The 22,331-nt window shown below is 54.1% G+C and overlaps 2 protein-coding genes across 3 annotated transcripts in view; one reads left to right on the top strand and one right to left on the bottom strand.

Moving 5' to 3' along the window:
* Nucleotides 1-627: 627 nt before the first annotated feature.
* Nucleotides 628-22,116, bottom strand: KLHL17 (kelch like family member 17). The gene is made up of 12 exons (XM_030507691.1): nt 21,852-22,116; nt 12,278-12,519; nt 11,493-11,614; nt 10,868-11,089; nt 9,782-9,898; nt 8,666-8,879; nt 8,439-8,583; nt 7,622-7,789; nt 7,168-7,256; nt 6,104-6,177; nt 4,906-5,087; nt 628-4,212 (listed from the first exon to the last, which is right to left on the bottom strand). The coding sequence occupies exons 2-12, from the start codon at nt 12,486-12,488 to the stop codon at nt 3,984-3,986; spliced, it is 1,773 nt and encodes a 590-aa protein (XP_030363551.1). The 5' UTR covers nt 12,489-12,519; nt 21,852-22,116; the 3' UTR covers nt 628-3,983.
* The window catches only part of NOC2L (NOC2 like nucleolar associated transcriptional repressor), a 46,715-nt gene continuing 46,437 nt past the window's right edge, over nt 22,054-22,331 (top strand). For both annotated transcript variants that reach the window (XM_030507690.1, XM_030507689.1), the window contains exon 1: nt 22,054-22,263. In XM_030507690.1, the coding sequence (XP_030363550.1) occupies nt 22,244-22,263 (20 nt within the window). In that variant the 5' untranslated portion in view covers nt 22,054-22,243. The remainder of the gene's footprint in view (nt 22,264-22,331) is intronic.

Here is a 22,331-nt window from a genome sequence, read left to right as displayed (position 1 = left end):
GCACTGGCCCCCAGGCAGCATCTGCCCCTAGGCAAGAGGCATGTGGCAGCTGGAGGTAAAGGAGGATGTTTTCCCTCTGGTTTTCAGTTCCAGTGTGGGGGAAAGCTGCCAACAGCACTGGAGAGTGGGAATCCTAGGGGGTATAAACCAGTGTGCCCCTAAAGCCCCTATGCATTAGGCTGGGCTTTTCCCAGTGGTCTCCAATGCCATAAGCATCTTTATGCCAGCACAGCATCCTTGCTGGCAATACAAAGCACCTTGTCTGCAGGACAGCAACCTCCCTGGCCAGCACCCAGCTGAGCACAGGGCCAGGATTTGGGCTATGAGCTACTCATCTGCAGAACAGCGGTTCCATCAAAGCTGGCTTTGGCTCCTCCAGCCTCCTCTACTAATGCCAGTCCAAACTGGCCTCCAGATGGGTGCCTGTCCCTGCTCTTCATACCTCGAAGCCTGGAGTGGCTATACCCAACAAATGAGAACTCTCCCGTCGGTGGCTGCTCAGATGCTCACAGCCTGCCATGTGCATCCTCTGCCTGGGGCTCCTTCCCCTCCTCTGCACATGGCAACACAGAGAGCATCTCCCTGCCCCACAGGGAAGTGAAAAGGAAGGATGCAAGAGGCAGGATCCGGTATTCAAGAAAACATCTTTATTGTACACGTTGGCTTCTATTGCTTGTATCCCCTCCCCGACCCCATGTAGTGCAAAAAATTCAGAGAAACAGAGTTCCACATAAATAAGTCAGATAACTTACAGAGAAATCAAAGTGACAAGGGTTTGACATGGAGTAAACCGGGTCTGCCCACCAGTAAGGCCAAGGAACCCTCTCCCCACACATCAGGGTGAGGGCTCCTGCCTGGCCTTGCAGGCTGACACCGGGGTCCCTGGGTGAACCACATCAACACACACAGCCCCGGAGGCACCCGCTGGGGGATGCTCCTCCGCTGGGAAAAGCTCACGTGGGGAATTGCACAAGTAACATGTTGGGTGAGACACCACTAAACTAAAACTGGCAGAGAAGCCACGCACAGTTGACAGTTCTCCTCCCCTCAGATAGGGTATTACAGACAGACAGACACAGACACACATCCCCTCCGAGGCCTCCTCCTCAGCAAGGGATGTGCAGCACCAGAAGCGAGTCCACCCTGGGATGTCCCAGGGCAGACGCTGACACCTCGTGTCCACACAGTGTGGGTCAGGGTGCTCCGGACCCCCGCAAGCTGCTGGGGAACTCTTTTGCCCTTTCCTTCCTTCTTACTCTTTGACAGGAAAGCAGTGAGCACCTGCATAGTTAGAACATCACAGACACAAAAAGCTCCTTCCCCTCCAGGTTTCTGCAGAACAGGCTCAGTGGTGATATTGCTCAGGACCCAAGTGATGGGGTGACAGGAGCCACCCTGCCTGTTTCCCTGATCCTCAAGGGGCACGGCAGCACTGCACACCGTTGGTGGTGTAAATTGCTAAAGATTACAACTGAGGCCAAGGGCTCATGGCATAAAGCTTCTCCTCAGCCTTCTACATAGCTCACCTCCCCTCCAGTTTCGCCTGCCTGCTGCCCCCCTAAAGGCAGCAGCCCCCATTCACGCTAACAGCCACAGCTGGCCAGATGTGAAGCATCACTAGAACAACAACTTGGTTGAAATCAGCCCTTCAGCAGTTGCTGTATGTCCTTCAGCAGGCTGGCTGGGCTCTGCTATCTTTACACCATTCCTCACACAAAGGCCTCAGCAGGACCTCAGCATCCTTCCCTTCTGACACAGCCATGGGGCTTTTAGGGTGATCCTGTTCAAAGAGCACCCTAAGCCATGGCCACCTTGAATGCACTGGCCCAGCAGAAGACTAGAATCCTGATGTTGCTTATAGGAGTGGGATGGAAAGGTGTTCAAAGCCAGGCTGGATGGAGTCTTGGGTGACATGGTTTAGTGTGAGGTGTCCCTGCCCATGGCAGGGGGTTGGAACTAGGTGATCTTAGGGTCCTTTCCAACCCAAACCATTCTATGATTCTATGATTGAGACCTCATGCATGCAGCAGCGCAGACTTCACCCATTTCATCATTACTTCCAACAAAGCAGATTCAAGTGACCACGTTGACCAAGGGACAACCTGCATGAGCAGAGCCTGGACATCTGCAGGGTCCTCTGCACTACAGAGTGTCCTTGGGGAGAGGCTGGGGGAGAAGCAGCCCAGATTTCCAGAAGCTGCTGGTAATTTCAGGGGTCCAACGTGAGGCACTGTAAGTGGGCTTGTAAAACATGCAGGCACCTGGCCAAGGAGAAAGCAGATCACCATAAGCATTGTCTGAAGTTGGGGAGTCCCTGTCTCATCTCAAACTCTCTTTTCACCCCAAAGAAAAGAGAAGAAATCTCTTGAAAGCCCCTTGAAAGTTCAGGCCAACAGACGCCATCAAAGTGAAATACAAACTCTGGAAATGAGAGATGAGAAGGAGCAGGGAATAAAGAAAGGATAAAGGAGTTAGTTCTGAACAGTTAGACCGTATTTCCAATGCTACATTTGAACACTATTGAGGTACCAGTGGTTGAGTCATTCCTCTGTAATGTGGAGAACACCTGATAACACGTCTCAGTTCAAGGCTCACACACACATCCTAGAGCATAAGTACTGAAAACACCACCCAAGAGGTTTCATGGCATAGGTGGGTCTTACTTAGTGGGTCTTATTGACTTACAGTACTGATTTACTCAACCTTTAGCTAATTAAAGTGGTTGCTTAATTGCCAGGGAGTCACTAATTGCAAATGGTCCCTTTCATGCTGTTGTCACAGTGTCTCACACGTGCACATACAAACCCATACATCTATAGAGAACGTCTTCCAGGACGCAGTCATCATCTCATCCACAACTGAGGAAAGTAATTGCATCCCTTCTGCTGCTTTAAAAGCAGATGGGATGGGGAATTGCAGGAGTGTGAAAAATAAAGGGATGTGAAGTCATTAAAAATTAAAGTATTAGCATTCAAACAATAAAAAAGGCAAAATATTAACACCCAAAAAAAGTAATGCCAGGAAATCCTCCTCCTTCAGAAGAGAATGAGAACCAATACCTTTCCCTCACCCAGCATCTGCTTTGCAGAGAGAGGAACAACAAACAGGCCGGCCCATTCCCAAGCTGAACCAGGACCACGTGCACAGAGCAGGCAGCCACACGGTCTCTGGAACCTGGGACAACAGCAGCACGGATGCCAACAGGGTCCCTCAACTCATCCTCCTGGCTGGGGAGGATGCGATGAGCATCCTCCAGACCAGAGCAATGGTCAGTTGGGATCATGGTGAATGAGGCGGAGCCAGCTGAGCATGGAAACGCTGGAGGGTTCAGGATGCTGCATCCAGTCCTGTCTCCAAACCTCACCTCCTCCAGGCCCTGTCCCTTAAGCTGGGCTTCTTCTGTTTTGTGTATTTTAAGGCATCAATTAGACACCATTGAGAACCATACAGTGGCCTCAGAGTCTTTTAACAGTGCACGATAGGCTTGGTTAAAGAGTTAGGCTACAGTGACATTCAGAGGAGCAGTTGCACATTCAGCCTTGTCCTTGGGTGCTGCCCACCTCTGCCACCCCACAGGACTCCTGGAAGCCTCCAAGGCTGGCTGTGCTCATCCGTGTGGCACCGGCTGGATCACGGGAATCCAAGAAGCAGCAATGGTTGAAAGTTCCCTCTCCCCAAAGAAAATATACCCCCTTTGGGTGAGCGGTGAGATGAGTCTGAACGGAGCAGAGAGCATCCTCTCTTCTTGCCCTCTAGAAGGAGGGTGCTCGTCCAGGAAGCACATTTCTAACTGCTGTGGTCGTGCTGATCCGATGTGTGCACCGAGAACAGGGATGGCTCCAGGGTTCAAGGAATGCTGGGGCTGGAGGCAGCGGCCGGTCCCTTCGCTCTCCTCCTACAGCGACCGGCTGCCCCGTGGGGTGAGCCTAGAGCTCCACCACGCACCCCTGTCCCCTTGAGGTAAGGTAGGTCCTGATTCTTTGTCAAAGGCTCGTCGAAGACACCGACAGGGTGGGCGAGGAAGGGGGTGGGAAGTTGAGGAGTTCCAGCACAGCCACCCCTACGCTGCTCCGGCGTGTGAACATGCACGAGGCTGCTACCCACTTGTTGGTACGGGGGTTGTACTTCTCGATGGAGTTGAGGCTAGAGCTCCCGTCGTTGCCACCTACTGCATACAGCCACCCATCCATGGCCACCAGGTCGTGGGTGCTCCTGGAATGACCATGCAGAGACCACAGGCTTGAATGCGGTGTATATGGAGGAGCTCAGCACCTCGGATGAGGTGGTCAGAGCTCTGCAACCCCACAAAGGGAGGGCACAGCCTCAAATGCCCAGTGAAAATGAACTACTCAAGCAGTTCATCAGCATCAGGGCACAATAAAGAGCCTCAGATCTTCCCCTTCACTCCCACTGGAGAAGTGCCACCTCTAAATTTCAAGGCCAGTTTGGAGCAACCTGCTCTAGTGGAAGGTATCCCTGCCCATGGCAGGAGATTGGAACTAGATGACCTTAAGGTCCTTTCCAACCCAAACCATTCTATGATTCTATAAATAACAGGCCTTAAGGGCCTAAAATCCTTGGACTCCCAAGCCTTAAGTCCTCCTGCAGCCCAGCAACATCTCCTACCCAGCTATATACCACCTGGTTCTTTATGGCCACAGACTGCTAAGGATAAATCCCTCTGAAAAGGTCCCTGTTCTGCCCTCCTGGCACACACACCATGGTCCCTCACAGTGCAGGAGGGACTGTGGACTGTCCTTGTGCAGCACAAAGCCAACTGCAGCACTAACCAAGCCTTGGGCATCATCTGCACTTCATGGTTTGAAGTGCCAAGCAAGGCTTTTGGCATGGTGGCATCTCTACTCCACTGCAGCTCAGTAGCAGGGCAGGGGCAGAGCTCCTTACCTACGGATGTTCATGGGTGCCACACTCTCCCACGTGTTGGTTTTGGGGTTGTAGCGCTCCACAGAGTTAAGGCAGCTGGTCCCATCGTTGCCACCAGCCACATAGAGCATCCCCTCCAGCACAGCCACCCCGGCGCTGCTCCGGCGGCTCAGCATGTTGGCAATGGGTGTCCAAGTGTTGATCTGGGAAGAGGGAAGGTTTGTGAGATGGACAAGTCATTTTCCATGTATCCCTGTGATATCAGTCCTGCTCTAACCACACAGCTCCTGACATAACGGTGCTCCCCCAAAGGACTTGTGGGGGGGATCCCACTTACTGACTTCCAGCTCTCCCATGAAGAGGTGCCAGCCCCAGGAGAGACCTCTGCTGACCGGCTTTGGGAAGGCACAGGAGAGCAGGCAGGAGTCCTGCCATCCCAGGGGCATGAGCACAGACATCTCCGTGCTGGGCCACCAGCCAGGTCATAGAATCATCCCAAGGCTGAGCTGTATCTATCTCAAATGTGCACAAGTCACAACTGTGGCTTTACAGTTCACAAAACCCCTCTCTTCGATCCTTCTGCAGTGATCCATCCTGCTCTAACAGAGCTGTGAGACCCCAGGCCCAACACGTGTTCCCAGCCTGCCACAATCCCTGCTAACCACTCTGGATGTGCAGCAAGGAAGTTGGAAACAGCTCAGCTGGAAGTTGGAAGTTGGAAACAGCTCAGGGCATGACCAAGAACTGTTCTCCTAGAGAACTTGAGCTGGCCCACAGGTAATGGGGATAGAGAGTGTTCTGGTGGTTGAAAGCCTTGGGAAAGGTATCTCAGAGCTCGGGTGGACGAGCTTTAGCTCTGGATTGCACCCCGGATACTGTGCCCATGCAGAAGAGCTGGGGAGGGACCTGATACCCACTCCACCTCATAGTGACACGTGGTGGCAGGTCTGTGCTGCACAGGCTCATGTGGGCACACCTTCTGCTCTACCGCTGCTATAATACTTTGCTAGGAAGTGGTCACACAGAATCAGCTAGGTTGGAAAAGACATTTAAGATCAAGTCCAACTTAAGCTACAGCTTAGAGACCACACATACCTGATCCCTCACTGGCTGCTTAGTTCTTTAGCAACTTGCATAGCCCTCAGCTTTCTGCAGGGCCCTTTCAGACACTCAGAAAAGAAGATAAAGGGTGATCAGGCACGTTCTCTCTTGTACTTACCTGGGGCTCATACTTCTCTACTGTGGCTAAGTGGGATGAGCTGTCATATCCCCCAACAGCATAGAGGTTGCCTTCTGCAAAGAGAGTCACACATGCACAGGAGTCAGCTAAAGAGCCTGTCCCCAGTCCCAGCACAGCCTCCTACAGCCCTTGCCCATGGTGCCCATGTAGGTACCAGCTAAGCCGCTGTGCCAAGCTCCCCTCAGCAGGGCTCCCCATCCCCTTGCAGCATGGAACACTGTGAAATATCCATCAGGCAATTCCTCTATCACACCACATGCTTCCCAAAGCTTCCCTTGCATGCTGCTATTGACCTTCCTCATTATGGGAGCTGCAAGTGCTCCCTAAGGGAGCAATGGGCCATTTTTAGCTGGAGCAGGGGATCAGGACTAACGGCTGTGGCAGGCAGAGAGCATGAGCTGGTGATGGAGGGGAGGGAACCTCTGAGTCAGCAGTGAGAGCTGAAAACAGAGAACAGGGCTGGGACAAGCACCACAGGGACACTGGGACACCACACAGGAGTTGTTGGGATGGTGGGGAGCAGCGTGGTACCCTGGTATCCCCAGGGAGGTGCAGCCCTGCTAGGGTGGAGAGTGGTACTTGCGTTAACCCCACAGCTATACTAGACAAAGAGGTGGCCAGTTCTCACGCTGCATCCTCCTTAAGGACAGAACTCATTCAGTGCAGTCTGGAGACATCACAGCACTGCACCTAATGTTGTGACACCCCTGGCAGAGCTTGGAGCATCAGTAAAAGGACTGTCCTGCTTTCATAAAGGAGTAGTAAGGGTTTCTTTTCTGTTATAGGGATAGGTGACATCCGCAGGCAGCCCTCTTGCTCCGAAGTAGAAGGGGCACAAAGGAGCTGAGGAACAAGTTGTGGGTCCCTTCCAGAATGTGATGAAACCCAATTACTATGGACACTGAGGATTGGGAACAAGGCAAAGGAATGGTTGGGCACTCACTGGTAGGCAATCTAGGAAGAAGGGCAGGAACTAGAACAGAAGAACACCAATGGGAACCCCCAGGGACAGCGTGCCCGGAAGCTGGAATGCCATCACCCACCTAGCGTTGCCACCCGGACGTAGCGTCTCCTGGTGCTCATGGCAGCGATGGATGTCCAGGTGCCTGTCAGAGGGTCGTACCGCTCTGCGCTGCAGCAGGCAGGGACACAGGAACACAAAGGTGTGACACTGGCAAAGCCCAGCTCAAAGCTCTTTGACACAAGCCCTCAGGGGCAGCTCCCAAAGGAAAGCTTGGGAATAGAGGGGGGAAATGAAGGGAAGAACTGACAAAGGCTGTGTTCTATTGTGGCAGAGGGCTACAAGATGGGGTTTGTCCCCCTGAAGAAGCTTTGCCTGGGCCAAAGACACTGGAAGCCACAGTTGGGCTGCAAGACATCTACTCTTGGGGCCAGTCCATCTCTCAGGAGCCAACCTCGTGGGCTCCCCAGGCACCCAGTGCCAAGGACAGTGCATGCAAGGGCAGTGGAGAAGCCTGTAGCAAGGCAATCCCTTACCTGTTCAGGCACGAGGCCCCATCGTACCCCCCAGCAGCATAGAGAAGCCCATGAAGTGCTGCTACACCCAGGCAGCTCCTCCTGGTGCCCATGGACACCTCGGGTTGCCAGGAATTGGTGACGGGATCATAGGACTCCACTGTGGCCAAATCAGAGGTGCCATCGTAGCTGTAGGGAGGGAAAAAAGGAGAACACATGAGAACTGGGAAGCAGATGAAGCTGTGGGCTGGTCCTATAGCTCTGGAGCTAACCAAGAGCCTAGACAGCACTGCCTGGTGTGGGTCCTTGTCACTAGTCCTGCTCTCTACCCCCTCCCCAGCTTCCTTAAGGAAAAGTGCACCAAAGGATGTGCTGAAAGTGCAAAGCTCCTGCAGTGGGGATCCCAGAGGTACCAGATTGCTGTTCAGCCTGGGGAAGAGAAGCTGCGTGGAGACCTCAGAGCAGCTTCCAGTGTCTGAAGGGGGCTACAAGGATGCTGGAGAGGGACTCTTCATCAGGGACTGTAGCGATAGGACAAGGGGTGATGGGTTCAAACTTAAACAGGGGAAGTTCAGGTTGGATATAAGGAAGAAGTTCTTCCCTGTGAGGGTGCTGAGGCGCTGGCACAGGGTGCCCAGAGAAGCTGTGGCTGCCCCATCCCTGGCAGTGTTCAAGGCCAGGTTGGACACAGGGGCTTGGAGCAACCTGCTCTAGTGGAAGGTGTCCCTGCCCGTGGCAGGGGTTGAACTGGATGAGCTTTCAGGTCCCTTCAACCCAAACCAGGCTGGGATTTGATGATTCTATGCAGAGGGAAGCCCTGCTCCCAGGCCCTCCTTACCCGCCGACAGCATACAGCTTGTTCCCAATGGCAGCAACTCCAACCCGAGCCCTGCGCGTTGACATAGAGGCCACCATGTGCCACCGGTCCGTCCGCGTGTCATAGGCCTCGCAGTCCCCATGGATGGCGAACAGGCTCCCTCCACCTGCACATTGAACAGCGAACAGAGCAAACAGCAGTGCAGATCCCATGGGAAGAGGTTTGGATGTCCGTGAGCAGGGTCTTACCCACAGCAAAGAGCACAGTGCTGGCCCCCTCGCAGCGCCGTGGCCTCGTCCTGCTGTTGCTCAGGACCCCTCTCTGCTCCGGCATGAGGTGGTACTTGAGGGCTTCGATGAGCAGGTCCTTGCACTCCGAGTGGTGCCGCACCAGCAGCTCCGTGTCCACGTTGCTCATGAGGAAGTCCCGGCTCAGCAGGGGCAGCCGCACGCACTTCATAAGCTGGGAAGGGAGGAATCACACCCCGTTGGCTTGGTGGGAAGGGTTCCTCCAGTGCTGCTCCTACATGTTTCATACAAACCCCAGGGACCCTGGCAAGGCTGACTGACCTGGAGGTGTCCTCCTGCCTGCTTGTGATGGAGGGCACCAAAGAACATGGAGCAATTCAGCCTTAATGTCTCTGCAGAGCAAGGAGCCCTCAGCCTGGCCATGACACGTCCCACAGCCTCACTAGGTCCTCACCCTCCCCTCTACCAGTACCCACATCCTCTTCCAGCACTCATGCTATGAGTAACAGAACCCAGACGCTGCTCTCCACCACCCAGCATAGCCCATGTCGCTGCATTGCCCTCAGGAGGGATGTCTGAGTGCACACAACTAGCAAAGGGGGGACAGAACTCCTTTAGAGTCAAGCCCTGGGGTAGGGAAACCCTCAGAGAGTCTTCCTCATCCTGCTCCATTTCAATCCCAGCCTTTGGGAAGACACCTTGGGATGCTTCCTCACTGTCTCCCACTTCTTGCCTGCCTGGAAGCTGGAGTGGTGAGATGACAGGAAGATGGGGCTGCTGGAGGCACCAACAGCCTCTACTGCACTGCAAGGCTGCATCCCTTAGAGGATGCCCACACTGTGCCAAGCATTGGCAGCCCCGCAGGAAAGGGCTTCACCTTGTCTTCTCCAGTTGCACCTTTGGCAGGCCCGAGGCTCACAGATCCATGCTCCAAGCTGGGATGCAGAGAGACTGAACTTTCTCAGCATCACCTCATCTATACCTGGAAGTGGTCCAGCAGGGACCTGTTATCCCTACCCTCTAGTCACCCTGCAGCTTCTTCTAGCCATGTATCCACCCAGACCAGGCACTCAGAGCGGGTCAATGGAACCAGGCCACCTTCCCCAGCACACTCACCCTTGGGACATGCTGCCTTCTGCTGTCCACATCGTGTTTGACCCAGCTGAGCACAGCCCGGTACACCTCCTCCTCCGATGGCACGTTGAGGCTGTCACTAGAAATGAGGTCCAGCACCTGCAGAGTGCAAAGGGCAAGTGTTAGGTGGCGTGGTTTGGGAGGAAAGGACCCATTCACACACAGGTAACTGGAGGAGAGGCAGAGCTCCTGCCTCCTGCAGATGCTGCTGGTTGAGGGTGTACATTTAGTCTCTCATAGGACACAGAAGGATCTAAAGAGCAATCAGGTTCCCTAAACCAGGAGCTGTGCCTCTCCTCGCTGGTGTGGAGACAGCTCTGCCCTGGATCATCCTCCTTGGCTCATCCCCTCACTTCTGTGTCTGAAGCTGCTGCAGTGCCTGACACTTCCAATCAGCATCAGCGAGATCAGGCAGATGACTGCGCTTCCACGTGTCCCTTCAGTATTCCATGGGACAGAGCCAGGTGCCCTGCTGTTCCCAGCACACTCGCTTCACCAGCCAAGGACTATGGAGCTGGAGCAGGATACGACCCTCCCCTCACTGCCACACACCCCATTGCCCTGAGAACAAAGGGAAATGTCTGTATCCTGCTGACGGACCACAGAGGTCGGGTGATGCAGAGCAAGGACCGGGAATGCCTCCTGGCCAAGGCACAGCACCCTGCAGACAGTGGTGAGCCAGGAGCTGTCCTGGCACCACTTGCAGAGCAGCAGGAAACATTAGCTGAGCTCTGAATTAAACATCACAGCTATGTGACCAGGGCAGCCAGGACTTATCCCTTGGACTGTGCCCTCTGAGTGAGGGCAGTGTGCTCAGAGCTCACGTGGCAAGCACCAGTGGCAGCAATTACCCTCCGTGCTACCCTCCCATCCCTATTTCACATGGCATCAAGCACTCTTCCCATGTATTGTCTCCCCATTGGACCAAAACACAGAAGATGGGTACATTCCCTACCAACCCCTGTCCCCTCAGTGCAGGTTCCTTGGGTTTCTGGCACACAGACTGTGTGGATAGAGCACGAAAAGCCTTGTCACACCTATACCTTCACACTCCCATGAGGACCTCACCTGTTTAAGAGGCAGCAACATGAACTCCTCTGTCTTGGACACCTCCACGAAGTGCTGGAGGACATACTTGTGTGCAGACTTGAGGAGGTCGCTGCAGGAGTGAGTGTCAGCAAAGCCCCGGATCCCCAGGCAGTTGGATGGGTCGAGCTGGCTGAGCAGGAACTTGCAGCAAGCATCCCGCACACCATTGAGCTGAAGCAGGCTGGCAGCAGGGAGGAGTGTCTGGCAGCGGGAAAGAATGAGGGAAAAGAGAGTTTCCAGAGCAAGGAAACCATTCTCACCCTCCTCTCACTGCAAGTCAATGTCAGAGCAGGTTTACTGAGCCCCTTCAGGCACGCAAGCACAATAAGGACAAAGCATTCTTTGTTTCCAACAGGACTAAGCTAAAGGGCAGCTGAGGACACCCCATAGGACCAGGAGAATGGGAGATGCTCAGGACTAGACCTGGCCATTGCACAGTGCTTTGAGGAGCCACATCTGTGGGCAAGGGAAGCAGATGAACTCCCTGACCACTGCTAATGCAGGCACCATCACAGAACAAGTTGAGCAGAAGGAGAGTCCCCAGGAGGTAAGTCATGTACAGGACAGCTTTGTGGAGGAGAGAGGTGTGTGGGGAAGCTCCTACCTGCACGTTCCCCTCGCCCACCACAATCTCAGCTGTGTAAGCGTATTGCACCAACTGCTCCAGGGCCTGCGGGTCGATGTCGTGCAGCGTCACGTGCGTCTGGCGGCTCTCGCTCATCTCATCTGGGGCAACACAGACACTAGACATGAACAAAGGCCCACAGAAGGGTTGTTTCCATAGAGGGAGACTTGACCGTGTGTGGAACAAGCCGCATCACCTCTATAGCCCAGCATCACAGCTCTAGGAGGTTGTCTGCCCACCTCTTAGCAAGGAGGAGCAGCAGTATACTCTAAGGAATAGGGTCCATGTCTGAGTGATGGGCATCAAGATGCCCATACAGGGTGTTATGGGCAAAGGGCTTCATGGAAGGGAGTCAAATGAGGGATATTCATAGAATCCCAGGCTGGTTTGAGTTGGAAAGGACTTTAAGATCATCTAGTTCCAACCCCCTGCCATGGGCAGGGACACCTTCCACTAGACCAGGTTGCTCCAATCCGCTGTGTCCAACCTGGCCTTGAACACTGCCAGGGATGGAGCATTCACCACTTCTTTTGGCAACCTATTCCAGCGCTCACCACCCTCACACTAAAGGACTTCTTCCTCATATCCAACCTGAACATTCCTGCACTTGCTCACAGGGATGACATACAGGCACCACATTTCCATAGGGGAGAGCAGTGAGAACAGGGAGCAGGTCAGAAAGGGAAGGGGTTTGCAGAGAGGAGAGGGTTGGAAGAGCAGGGAAGCCCTGGCCATGGGGAAGAGAAGAGGAGGACACTACTTGCTTGTGAACATGGCGTGGAAGTACGGGCTGCACGACGCCAGCACCACCTTGTGGGCCTTGATCTCCTTGGTGCCCACATGGAGCACGATGTCACAGAGCAGCCCGCGCTGCCGCATGCGGTTCATGCACACGAAGGCATCGTGGTAGTGCCGCTTGGAGTTGTGGGAGATGCTGTGGCCATCGCGGTTGAGGAGCTGCACACCCCCTTCCATGGCTGCGGGTGGCTTTCCCTTCTCACCAGCACTGACAAGGGGGGAAACCAAAGCATTACCCAGGCAGGAATAGCGCCGCGCAATTCCCGTTGTCCCAAAGCATGGCCATCACTGCTCAAAAACTGCACAAGAACAGCTCCCATCTAACCAGTCCCTGCCAGGGAGACCTCATCCTGCTCATGAAGCAGTGATGGGGAGGACACAGTCCCTGGAGGAACACAAGTGATACAAAGCGATGCTGAGACTCTTCTGTTCACTGCTTCCCAGATGTGTTTGTCCATCTTGGGATTGCCATCCTCCTTACCTGCCTTCAGAAGGGCACTGCTGTACCGCAGATACACTCACACTGCTTTGCCTTGAAGTTGCACCATCTCCAAATCTCCCTAACAATGTGCACTTCCATGCAACATCAACAGAAGCATTGACCTTAGAAGTCTCACCAAGGCATGCCAATCCTACATTGATCAAACAGCTTAAACAGATCACTGGAGACAGCAAACATGACAACCCTGGTTAGCCTGAACAAAAGGGAATCCCATATCCTAAAAGGCAAGAGTGATGTTATGGACCACAGGTCTTTAAGTGGTGCCTGTTCCCTTTCAGCTGACTCTTCTGGTGCACTAGGCTGATGCAGGTCACTTGTTGCCCCTAAGACAACTGAAATGAGCCTCAGACAGTCGCTGCCAATTCCCAGCATGGATGGTCCAAGGGCATGAGCCACATTTAAGGACAGGAGAAGGGATAGAGCCTCAACAACAGATTTGGGATGTCTGTGTGCTAGCGTTTGGCGCCAGGAGGTGATGGTTTGGTTTGCAGCTCACTAACACTTCAATGTACTTTTACGATGTTCTACGATGCCTTTTGGTTATGATCTCTACAGCCAAGCAAACATCTCTTGCTGGGTATTCCCAGGTGGCCAGTTAGGGAACAACAAACACACACTTAAACATCTCGATCTCCACTTCTCTCCATTGCCTCTCCCTCTACCACATCCAACCTCGCCCTGCCTCAAGGCTGCACCAAACAGCCCTGCTCCTGGTCTGCACCAGGGGCAAAGCATCCTCCATCTCCCTGGCAGCATCCCTGGCTGTCATTCAAGAGGAAACTTTGAACTTGGGGTTGCTTTGGTTTAGGACAGCCAGCAAAGACCAAAGATGCTGCTCAGGCAGCTGGGACCCAATGCAGAACTATTATACACACCACTGAGCACAGAGTGGGACAGTTCTGCCCAACCTGGAATATAAACTCAATCAGCTCATATATAACAAAACCTGCCCCAAAAAGGCGTGTTTTCTCTTTCCATGCTGTCTGGGGTGTTCTGAAAGGCATTTGGCTGTCTCAGCACTGAAGGAAAGGTGGGAGAGTGAAGAGGGGATGACTGAGCAGCAGGAGGAAGGGGGAGGGAGGAACAACAAGGAGCCCATGTGCTGCGTGGTGCCTGCCTGCGCATCCCTGCGGCGAGAGAATCCCTCAGCCCCCGTGCTCCGCACAGCACCTCCACATCACCCGCCATCCTGGGCCTAAAAATAGAGCCCCACCACGCTGTGCCGGCTCAGCCACGGAGGCAGCCTCCTGCTCGGGTTTGAATAGTGATTGTGTCACATACGAGAGGCTGGGGGAGGAGAAGAGATGAATAAACATCTTTCCTGAGCAACAGAGAAGCCTGCAATGCCCTCTGCTATCTGCATCATCTGATGTGATTCCTCATGTCACTGGCAGCAGGGAAGACTCATGGGCATACAACAAAGGCAGCGCCTGTTGATGCTTTCCAGTAATGACAGTGGGATGTCACTGTGCCCTTCTCAGGGAAGAATAGCCCATGAGTTAGCTGGTCTTCTCCTCCTACACCCCTCAGAAAGCTGTAGCACACCCTCAGTGTGTTTTAATTCACACTGCTGGATGAGAGGTACCCACAATGAAGGTGGTTTATCATTATTAGCATCTCTAGCTGGGCTCAAGAGCTCCTTTCCCAGACCTGGGTTAGTGTCAGAGAGCAGACGGTGCTTTCTTGCCCTTATTCCCCTCCTTGGCTGCAAGCTGAGGGTTTTCCTGATCTGCTTGAGCTGCTTTATCTTTTTAATACACTGCTGAGGATGCTTCTCTCCATCCCTATGTAAGTCATGCCCCAGCTCTAACTGAACACTTGCATCTCCCCTGCTGATAGTGAGGGGTAGGAGCTCCTGGCTCCACAGCAGTGGGAGGACCAGGATCCAGGATGGGGCAGAAGAATAGGGAAAAGATGGGACAGCTTCTCCTTGCGCTCTTGGAGACTTGTGAGGAAGGGTTTGCTGCCCTGGCCAGGCTGGGGTGGCACACACCTCGGTCAGGGGAGGCACACAGAGGGCACGGCAGACTGAAGGTTGCTGTAGCTGATGCATTGGCATCACAGTGATCAAACTCATTTCCAAAGAGGGTCGGGAGTGCTGGGCTCTCTTCCCAGCCCTGCCACTGAGTCATTGCACAACCCTGGGCAAGTACAAATGCAGAATGACAAGGGTGACATTATCTTCCCTTGCAATGATTCCCACGGCCAAGAGGTAGAGACCAACTATTGCTCACTCCCCTCTCCACCCACAGCCCCTGCTGTGCACCTCACAGCGCTCTGAAGAGCTCCCCATCACCCACACTGATGCACAGCACCCTGAGCTACACCACCACTGTGTCACTTGGTCTTTGATGTAACCAAGCAGGGCCATAGGGAGATGCTACCGTGGCCACCGCACTGCCATGGGGCTACCAACAGCATCCCTGCACCAGGGGACAGTGCACAGCTTGTCCTGACCCACAGGCAGCCTGAACCAACCCTGCTTGATGGTTTATTGCTACAGCCACACTACAGCCTCAGCAATCTCAGCAATGGGAAAATATCACCCTCCTGAAGCACAGGGAATGCTGGCATGGAGCTGGCCTAATGCTTGCAGTGGGTACAGCCCCTTCACCCCACTTCCCTCTGCTCTGCAATCCCATCAGAGCTCTTTGGCTTTAATGGATCAGAATAAAATCAATGGGGAGAAAAATGAAGGGACACCCCACTGCTGCTCGTGCTGCTCCCTGTGCCTGAACTCTCACCCTCTCTGCAAGCACTCAATATTCCTTCTTTCCTTCTAAAGCTTCATCCCCAGGAAATGAAGGTCTATGAGCATCACTAAGACATAATTCATGAAGAACAGTGCCTGGACCACAAGAGACAGTGAAACAGTGTCCAGAGCTGCAGTAAATACAAGCCCACTTTTGTGGAGCAGGCAGCACGTGTTGAGCATCAGCTGTAAAGGATGCGGGGCCTGACTTGTAATAACTCTTAGGTTATGACAACAAGAAGAAGGCGTTTGTTTGGCTGCGATGCGACAGAGCGTGGCCGTGCATAACAGCTCTGGTAATGAATGCAAACGATCCCTGCCCAAAGGGAGCTCTGTTCTCTTTGCACAAAACACCAGATTTTGCTGAGAAGCATAAACAGGGAACAGAGTATCCTCCAGGGAGAAGCTGATCCTGCCCTTTCCCCAGGAAGGCTCTGGAGAATGGTTTTTTGTTGAGAGCCTGCATGGAGGTTTTGTGTCTGGCAGGAGAGTGCAAAGACACATCCTGTGCAGCTGGGCTGAGGTTAGGGACGAGCCTGTGCTGTGGAGAAGTGATATCCTCTGCTCCAAAGCATGGAATCAACCAGGTTGCAAAAGACCTTCAAGATCATCAAGTCCAACCGTTCTCCAGCACTGCCAAGGCCACCACTAACCCATGGCACTTAAAGCATGAGATGCCCTAAGGCCTGACATGAAATCATGCTTAAATCCATCACTTCCACGTGTGCCCTTATCCTTATGTTGATGTCCCAGTGCAGAGCCCTGGTTTGTGCACAGTGCTGCATCTCCCATGGAAGTGCTGCCATTAGACCTTCAGGATAAGACATGGCATCCTCACTGGCACTCACCAGTGTCATGGCACTAACAGAGCAGAGGGCAGCACAGATTAGGTCAATAAGGTGGCACCATGTCGCCAGTTTCCCCATCAGGGGAGTCATTCCCCCCCTTCCTTGATGTTGGGGTCCATCTCCCAAACACAAGTCCTGTTTTTCAGCTGCAGACCTCTGGCTCTGCCCCCAGGCACTTCTCTGCTGTGCCCAGCAGCTTCACATCTCCATTCTGAGCAATGAAACCAAAGCAGTGTCCTCCACAACAGCACAACAGAACTCATCCTGGGGCAGAGCCACAGCATGGACCCCTTGGGAAGGAGCTTGACAGTGGAATCACAGGCAGGAATCACTGCTTCCAAGTGCATCTCCATCTCCCCTACACCAAACGTCAGAACTCCTATATTTAACCCTTCTGAAAGGGCCCAAAAGCCATTTGCCAGGAAACAGCCTCCTGCAATTCAGCATCCCCCCAAAGAACTGCAATGCAAAATGCATGTTAAAGCTCAGGGCAGGACCAGCCTGGGGAGGAAAGAAGCACAAGCTGGGAATGTTCTCCTGTGTTCCTGCAGGCTCTTCCCTCCCTGCAACAGTCAAGGGACACAAACAGCTGAGCTGGCACTAATAGCTGCTGTTGTGCTGCTGTAAAGAGCACTAATACAGCCCCAGCATCCGGAGATGCAGCTGAGCACACGCAGGCCTGCAGATTTCCACCTTCCCTATTCCCTTGTGGAGTTAATTCACCCGAGCCACCCCTTTTGTTGAGCCCTGACCATGTCTAAAGAGCAGCTTTAAGCTGCCAGATGACTGGCAGTATTTTTGCATCAGTAATCCTCTTGCAGTAAGCATGTCTAAGACACCAGGGCTGTTTTCACAGGCTACACCAGATATACACTACCTGCCCTTATACCTTCAACTTGAATAGCCCAAATTCTTGCTTCTTGCAAAGGCCTGGCACTGCCTGTTACAAAATACATTGCATTCCTACCTTTCCTGCTCCCTTCAATAAACAGAATGAAATAGGACTGGAAATCATTCAGTTGTGTAGGCCCAGGGCTCAGATGCAGAGCAAGCACTAAATCAAGGCAGTTGCCCCCAGCAGGACATGTCCCATGAGCATTGCTGACACAGACAGAAAACTCTGTCTCCTCAATATAACGCTTTAGGTTCAGTTCCTTCCCAGGCCCTGTAACGCTTTCCCTGTATCCAGGGAATTCCAACAGACAGCATGCAGCAGCTCACACTCAGACTTGCTAATAGAAGGTTAATTGTGTGATCGGCATAGAAGAGCCAACAACAGTGAGGAAGCAGAGGGAACTAACAGCTCAGCACCAGCAAGTGAACCAGATGCTCTGAGCTGCAGGTCCAGTCATCACTCCTGTGATGGCTGATTTACAGCTGCACCTACATAGAGGTCAGGACAGCAAATGGTGATGGAAATGTGACCAGAGGAGCTGTCATTCCTGGTGAGGTGGCAGGAGGCACAGCAGAACCAGGAGGTTGGCAGTTTCAGACAGCCAGATTGAGGACTCGGACACCTTGTGCCAGCTCCTGATGGACACGGAGGAGCACATGAGCACAAGAACACAATGGGATGAGCTGCAAGGAGACATTAGCAGCACGTACTTCAGCCCCAAACACTTCTCTCCACCACCTCCTGCTGCCAGCACTGCCCTGACCATGTCTGCCTTCTATTCCCCAAGCTCCCTGCTACAGATGGGAGGGCAACACATGGAAAGTGCTCCGGGCTAACCTCAAGGCAGCACAGGGCACCGCAGCAGCGCTGAGTCTGCAGGACTGCTCGGTTGGGTTTGGGTTGGCTTCTTTTAATGCATGAGGCATAACTGACACGCACTGAATCCTCCTGTCTAGACATCTGCAGAGAAGTGACAAGCTGCCAGAGAGGATGTGGAGCCTCGGCAAGGGGGTGGGGAGGACGGGATAAAGCCGCACGCGCTTGCCAGCTCTATAGCACAGAGAGACAGTGCTGGCTTCAGGCAAGAAGGGCATTGAGCACATTGACCTAGTCAGAGGCTTTCAGCAGCTCAGTGGGTTGTCATCAATGGGCTCTGGTGCACGCACAAGGCTGGAGGTCTGTTCTAATTAAAGCCTCTCTCCGCACCACTCCTGGGGAGTCATGTTTGGAAACTTAGCTCCAAGTTGCTCTCAGTCACCCCAGCTCAGGCTCACAAGGGCTTTAGATGGGAGAGGAGGGAGCGCAAGGAAGAGCCTCAATGCCTGCCCTGGGATATTCCCATACCTGGAAGAGACAATGGGTATCCGGCCTGCTGGGCACACAATCTTCTCCCTCTCTCGTGCACACTTTTCAGCTCTTCCTGCAGGCACCTTCAAAGGCTTTTGCCTTCAGTACATTGCAGACAAGGGATTGCAGCAGCTCCAAGCAGGGATGCTTGAGGGATTTAGAAGCATCTCTGCTAACAATTGGGTCACTAAGTAATTGGTTGTAAGGGGCAGGACCTGAAGAGGTTTAGGACTCATGAATTCCCAGGTTAGGGAGAAGCAAGGAATGGAAACCAATTTATGCCTTGAGGTGCTCAGCATACCTGCAGCAGTGGGATTAGACAGCAGCTCCCACAGGCCAGCACAAAGCACACCAAGATATAAGTGAAAGCAGCCCTTTGCCAAGGAAATGTGGGTCATGTCCTAATTCCCCCTTCCCAGTGTCCCCCAGCAGACACAGGGGAGGAGCTACTGTCACATCCAGTGCTATTTTATAGCACAAGCAGTGCGAAACCTCTACACACAGGCATCGTGCAAGTCTCTCCAGGCAGCAGGGTGATAGTTACCAGCTTCAGCTGCACTACCCATCACTGCGGTACTCCCGACCTCTCTCCAGACATCTCTGTCCCCAACTCCCCTTACTCAGGCAGGTAACCAGACAAGCTGAAAGCACTCAGGCCACTGGAGGCATTCCATAGCAGAGGATCTCAGTATTCCTGGCTTCCACACTTGCCCAGGAGCTCCATGTCTGCGACATCCTTGGGCAGCAGCTATTCAAAGAGGGATTGTGCCCTTTACCTGCCCGCTGTGCAAGGTGACAGTGGCAGTAGGTGGCAAAGGGCCAGTTCAGAACGGTTGTTACCAGTCAGCAACGCCCTGACGTCAGATGAGAGCGAGGAGACTCAGGACTTGGCTTCTAAAGGGGAACTTGACTCCATGACAGGACACTAGGAAAGAAGGAAAAGGCGCTTGGGTCTTTTGGCTGCAAACAGTGAGCAGATCTTTTACTGCTGCACTGGGATGCACTGACTGTCCAAACCAGGTCACCAGCGATGCCACCACCTGCATCCCTTTCATGGTCCACACCACTTATGGACAGCTCACAAAGCCTCCTACAGCCTCAGCCGTAGTGTGGGTTGGCAGCATGGAGGTACCAGATCACATAAACAGAGCTGTGTTTCCTCCTCTGAACAAGCTCAGTGCTTCACACCGTGGAGCAATGGCAGCCTATTTTCAAGCCAGAAAACAAGAGAATCCCCTCACATCACAGGCAGCAGCACAGGGCACATACATAAAGACTGAGCTATGAGGAGGATGTGACATTAATGGCCTTAAGTTTGCTGGTACACTGGGAATTGCAGCTGAAGGAGCTTGAATCCCTGTTCCTGAGTCACATCCTTTAGAGAAGGCAATGTGGTTTGCAGCAGTTCTAGCAGGCCACGTGGAAAGGTGAAACCTCTCAAGACTACCAAGCCCTCCAAATTCAGCTTGTCCAAGGGTTTGGAGACAAGGCTCCAGCACCTGGGACAATACAGAAGCCAGCACTGAGACTTCAGCATGATTCTTCGAGCTAGTGAGCCTGAAATGCAGCAAAGCAAGACCAGAACCCACGACAGTCTCCCCAGCAGGTCTTCAGAGCATGTCTGCCTCTATTTTCATGTGCCACTCCATCTACAGAGACCCAAGCTGATGTGGATGGTCACCAGACAGGCCGGCAGAGCAAAGAGGTTCCATTGCCACCCTCACCAAGCTGACCTTAGCTGACAGAGAGCATGAGGGGCCATCCTAGCTACCCAAAGTGCTAAGGAGCCACTCCATGTGGATCCTGCACTACCAAGCCAAGAGACAAGTGACTTATGCCTGCCAGCTTCTGATCCGCTCTGATTTAGATGCTGTTTGCTGTGATTCATGAATCAGTTCTCAGGAAGGAAACTTAGATCTTTACACCCAAGATCCAAAAGAACCTTACTCACTACCATCTGAATAGTATTTCCAGCAGATGCTTATGGGTCAGGAGAGAAACTTGGGGTGCAGAAGGAAGAGATTCCACAGATGTTTGCTTGGCTGTAGTGATCACAACCAAAAGGCATTGTAGCACGTTGTAAAAGTACATTGAAGTGTTAGTGAGCTGCAAACCAAACCACCACCTCCTGGCGCCAAACGCTAACACACAGACATCCCAAAGCTGTTGCTGAGGCCCCATCTCTCCTCCTCCCATCCTTAAATGTGCCTCATGTCCCATACTGGAAAGGGGCAGGAGCTCTCTGAGGCTCATTTCAGCTGTCCCTGTCTTAGGGGCAACAAGTGACCTGCATCAGCCTAGTGCTGTCAGGGGCAAAAGCACCCAAATATCCACATGTTGCTGAATCACTCCACAACAAACCTCTCTCCTTGTGGTCCCCAGCAATGGAGAGCACCCCAAGACAGCGCTGATGGGACAGCAGCTCCTGAAGTCCCAGGAGCTTCCTTTACAAAGAGACCCCATCAAAGCAAGGCTGCTGCTCCTATAGTTTCCTGGCTTGGCACAGAAGCCTGGTGGGTCGGTGGCTGTGTCCTGATGCACAGGGACTGCTGCGTTCCTTCCTTCCCGTGAAGAAGCCGAGGTCCCAGGGCCGCATTCCTTGGAGAGGGAGGCAGAACCCAACCAGCTGCCTGCCCACAGGACCACGTCCATGAACAGGGATGCTGTGGCTCAAGGAGAGCCCTCTGCCCTAACAGTCACTGCAGAGGCCAGATGTCCTCCCTCCTGCTTGTCCCCCCAAGTTACCAGATAACCTGAGGCAACGCTTCTCCCTGTGCCCTTCATCCCTCCCGCAGCCAACGGTACCAAACACGCCGTGTGCTTCCACCGAGCGCAGGCAAAGCCGCACCGGCCAGAACGGCTTATCCCTGGGCCCCAGCGTGTCGCTGCGGCTTATTCCCATACGGAAGGGATCGCTCCACGACTTGGCAGAGGACAGGGAAGGAGAACACGCTTGGCATAGACGCGCTGCCGGGCTCGGCCACGGGGAGATGCGGAGATACAGAGCGGCAGCGGCTCGGAAACGGCATCGGTGGCTGCTCCGGTACCCGGTAGGCAAAGTTGCGCCTTGAGCATCCCTCCTCCGGGGGGATCCTCCTCCTTTTCCCGCTATCCCCGTGGATCCCAATCCTCCCGCCGGGTCCGGCCCTGCCGCTCCCTCCTCCTCCTCTCCCTCTCTATGCCCGGTGGTACTCACAGCTCCGGCTCGACGACAGCCCGGCCCGCGGGATGCTATTGCGGGGCACCGCTATTCCCGCACCGCTACCGCCGGCCCCGCGGCGGGGAGACGGGGCGGGGAGACTGGTGGGGGGAGGCGGGCAGGAACGCGGCTCCTCCTCGGGACGGGGCGGCCCCGCGGGTTCCTCCTTCACCCGGAATAACCCCCTCCGCGGAGCGGGGACTCGAACCGGCGTCCCACCGGGAGCACGGTGGGGGGGGTCCCGCAGCACCGGCCCCGCTGAGGCAGCCCGGCAGGGGGCGTGGCTAAGGCGCGGAGGGGGCGTGGCCACACCGGTCGCCCCGCCCCGGTGCGGGGCATGGCGGGAACGGAAGCGGCGGCCGCGTTGGAGCGAGGAGGAAGAGGGAGACATGGCGGCCGGCGGCGGGAGGTGAGCGGCCCCGGGAGGGAGGCAGGGCCCGGGCCTGGCCATGGGGAGCCCCGAGGGGTGCTGCGGCA

The sequence above is a fragment of the Strigops habroptila genome, chromosome 16 (assembly GCF_004027225.2).
Source record: "Strigops habroptila isolate Jane chromosome 16, bStrHab1.2.pri, whole genome shotgun sequence".
In the NCBI taxonomy this organism is placed as follows: Eukaryota; Metazoa; Chordata; class Aves; order Psittaciformes; family Psittacidae; genus Strigops; species Strigops habroptila.
Note: the sequence above shows the minus strand (reverse complement) of the source record. Positions and strands in the feature narration are given on the sequence as shown.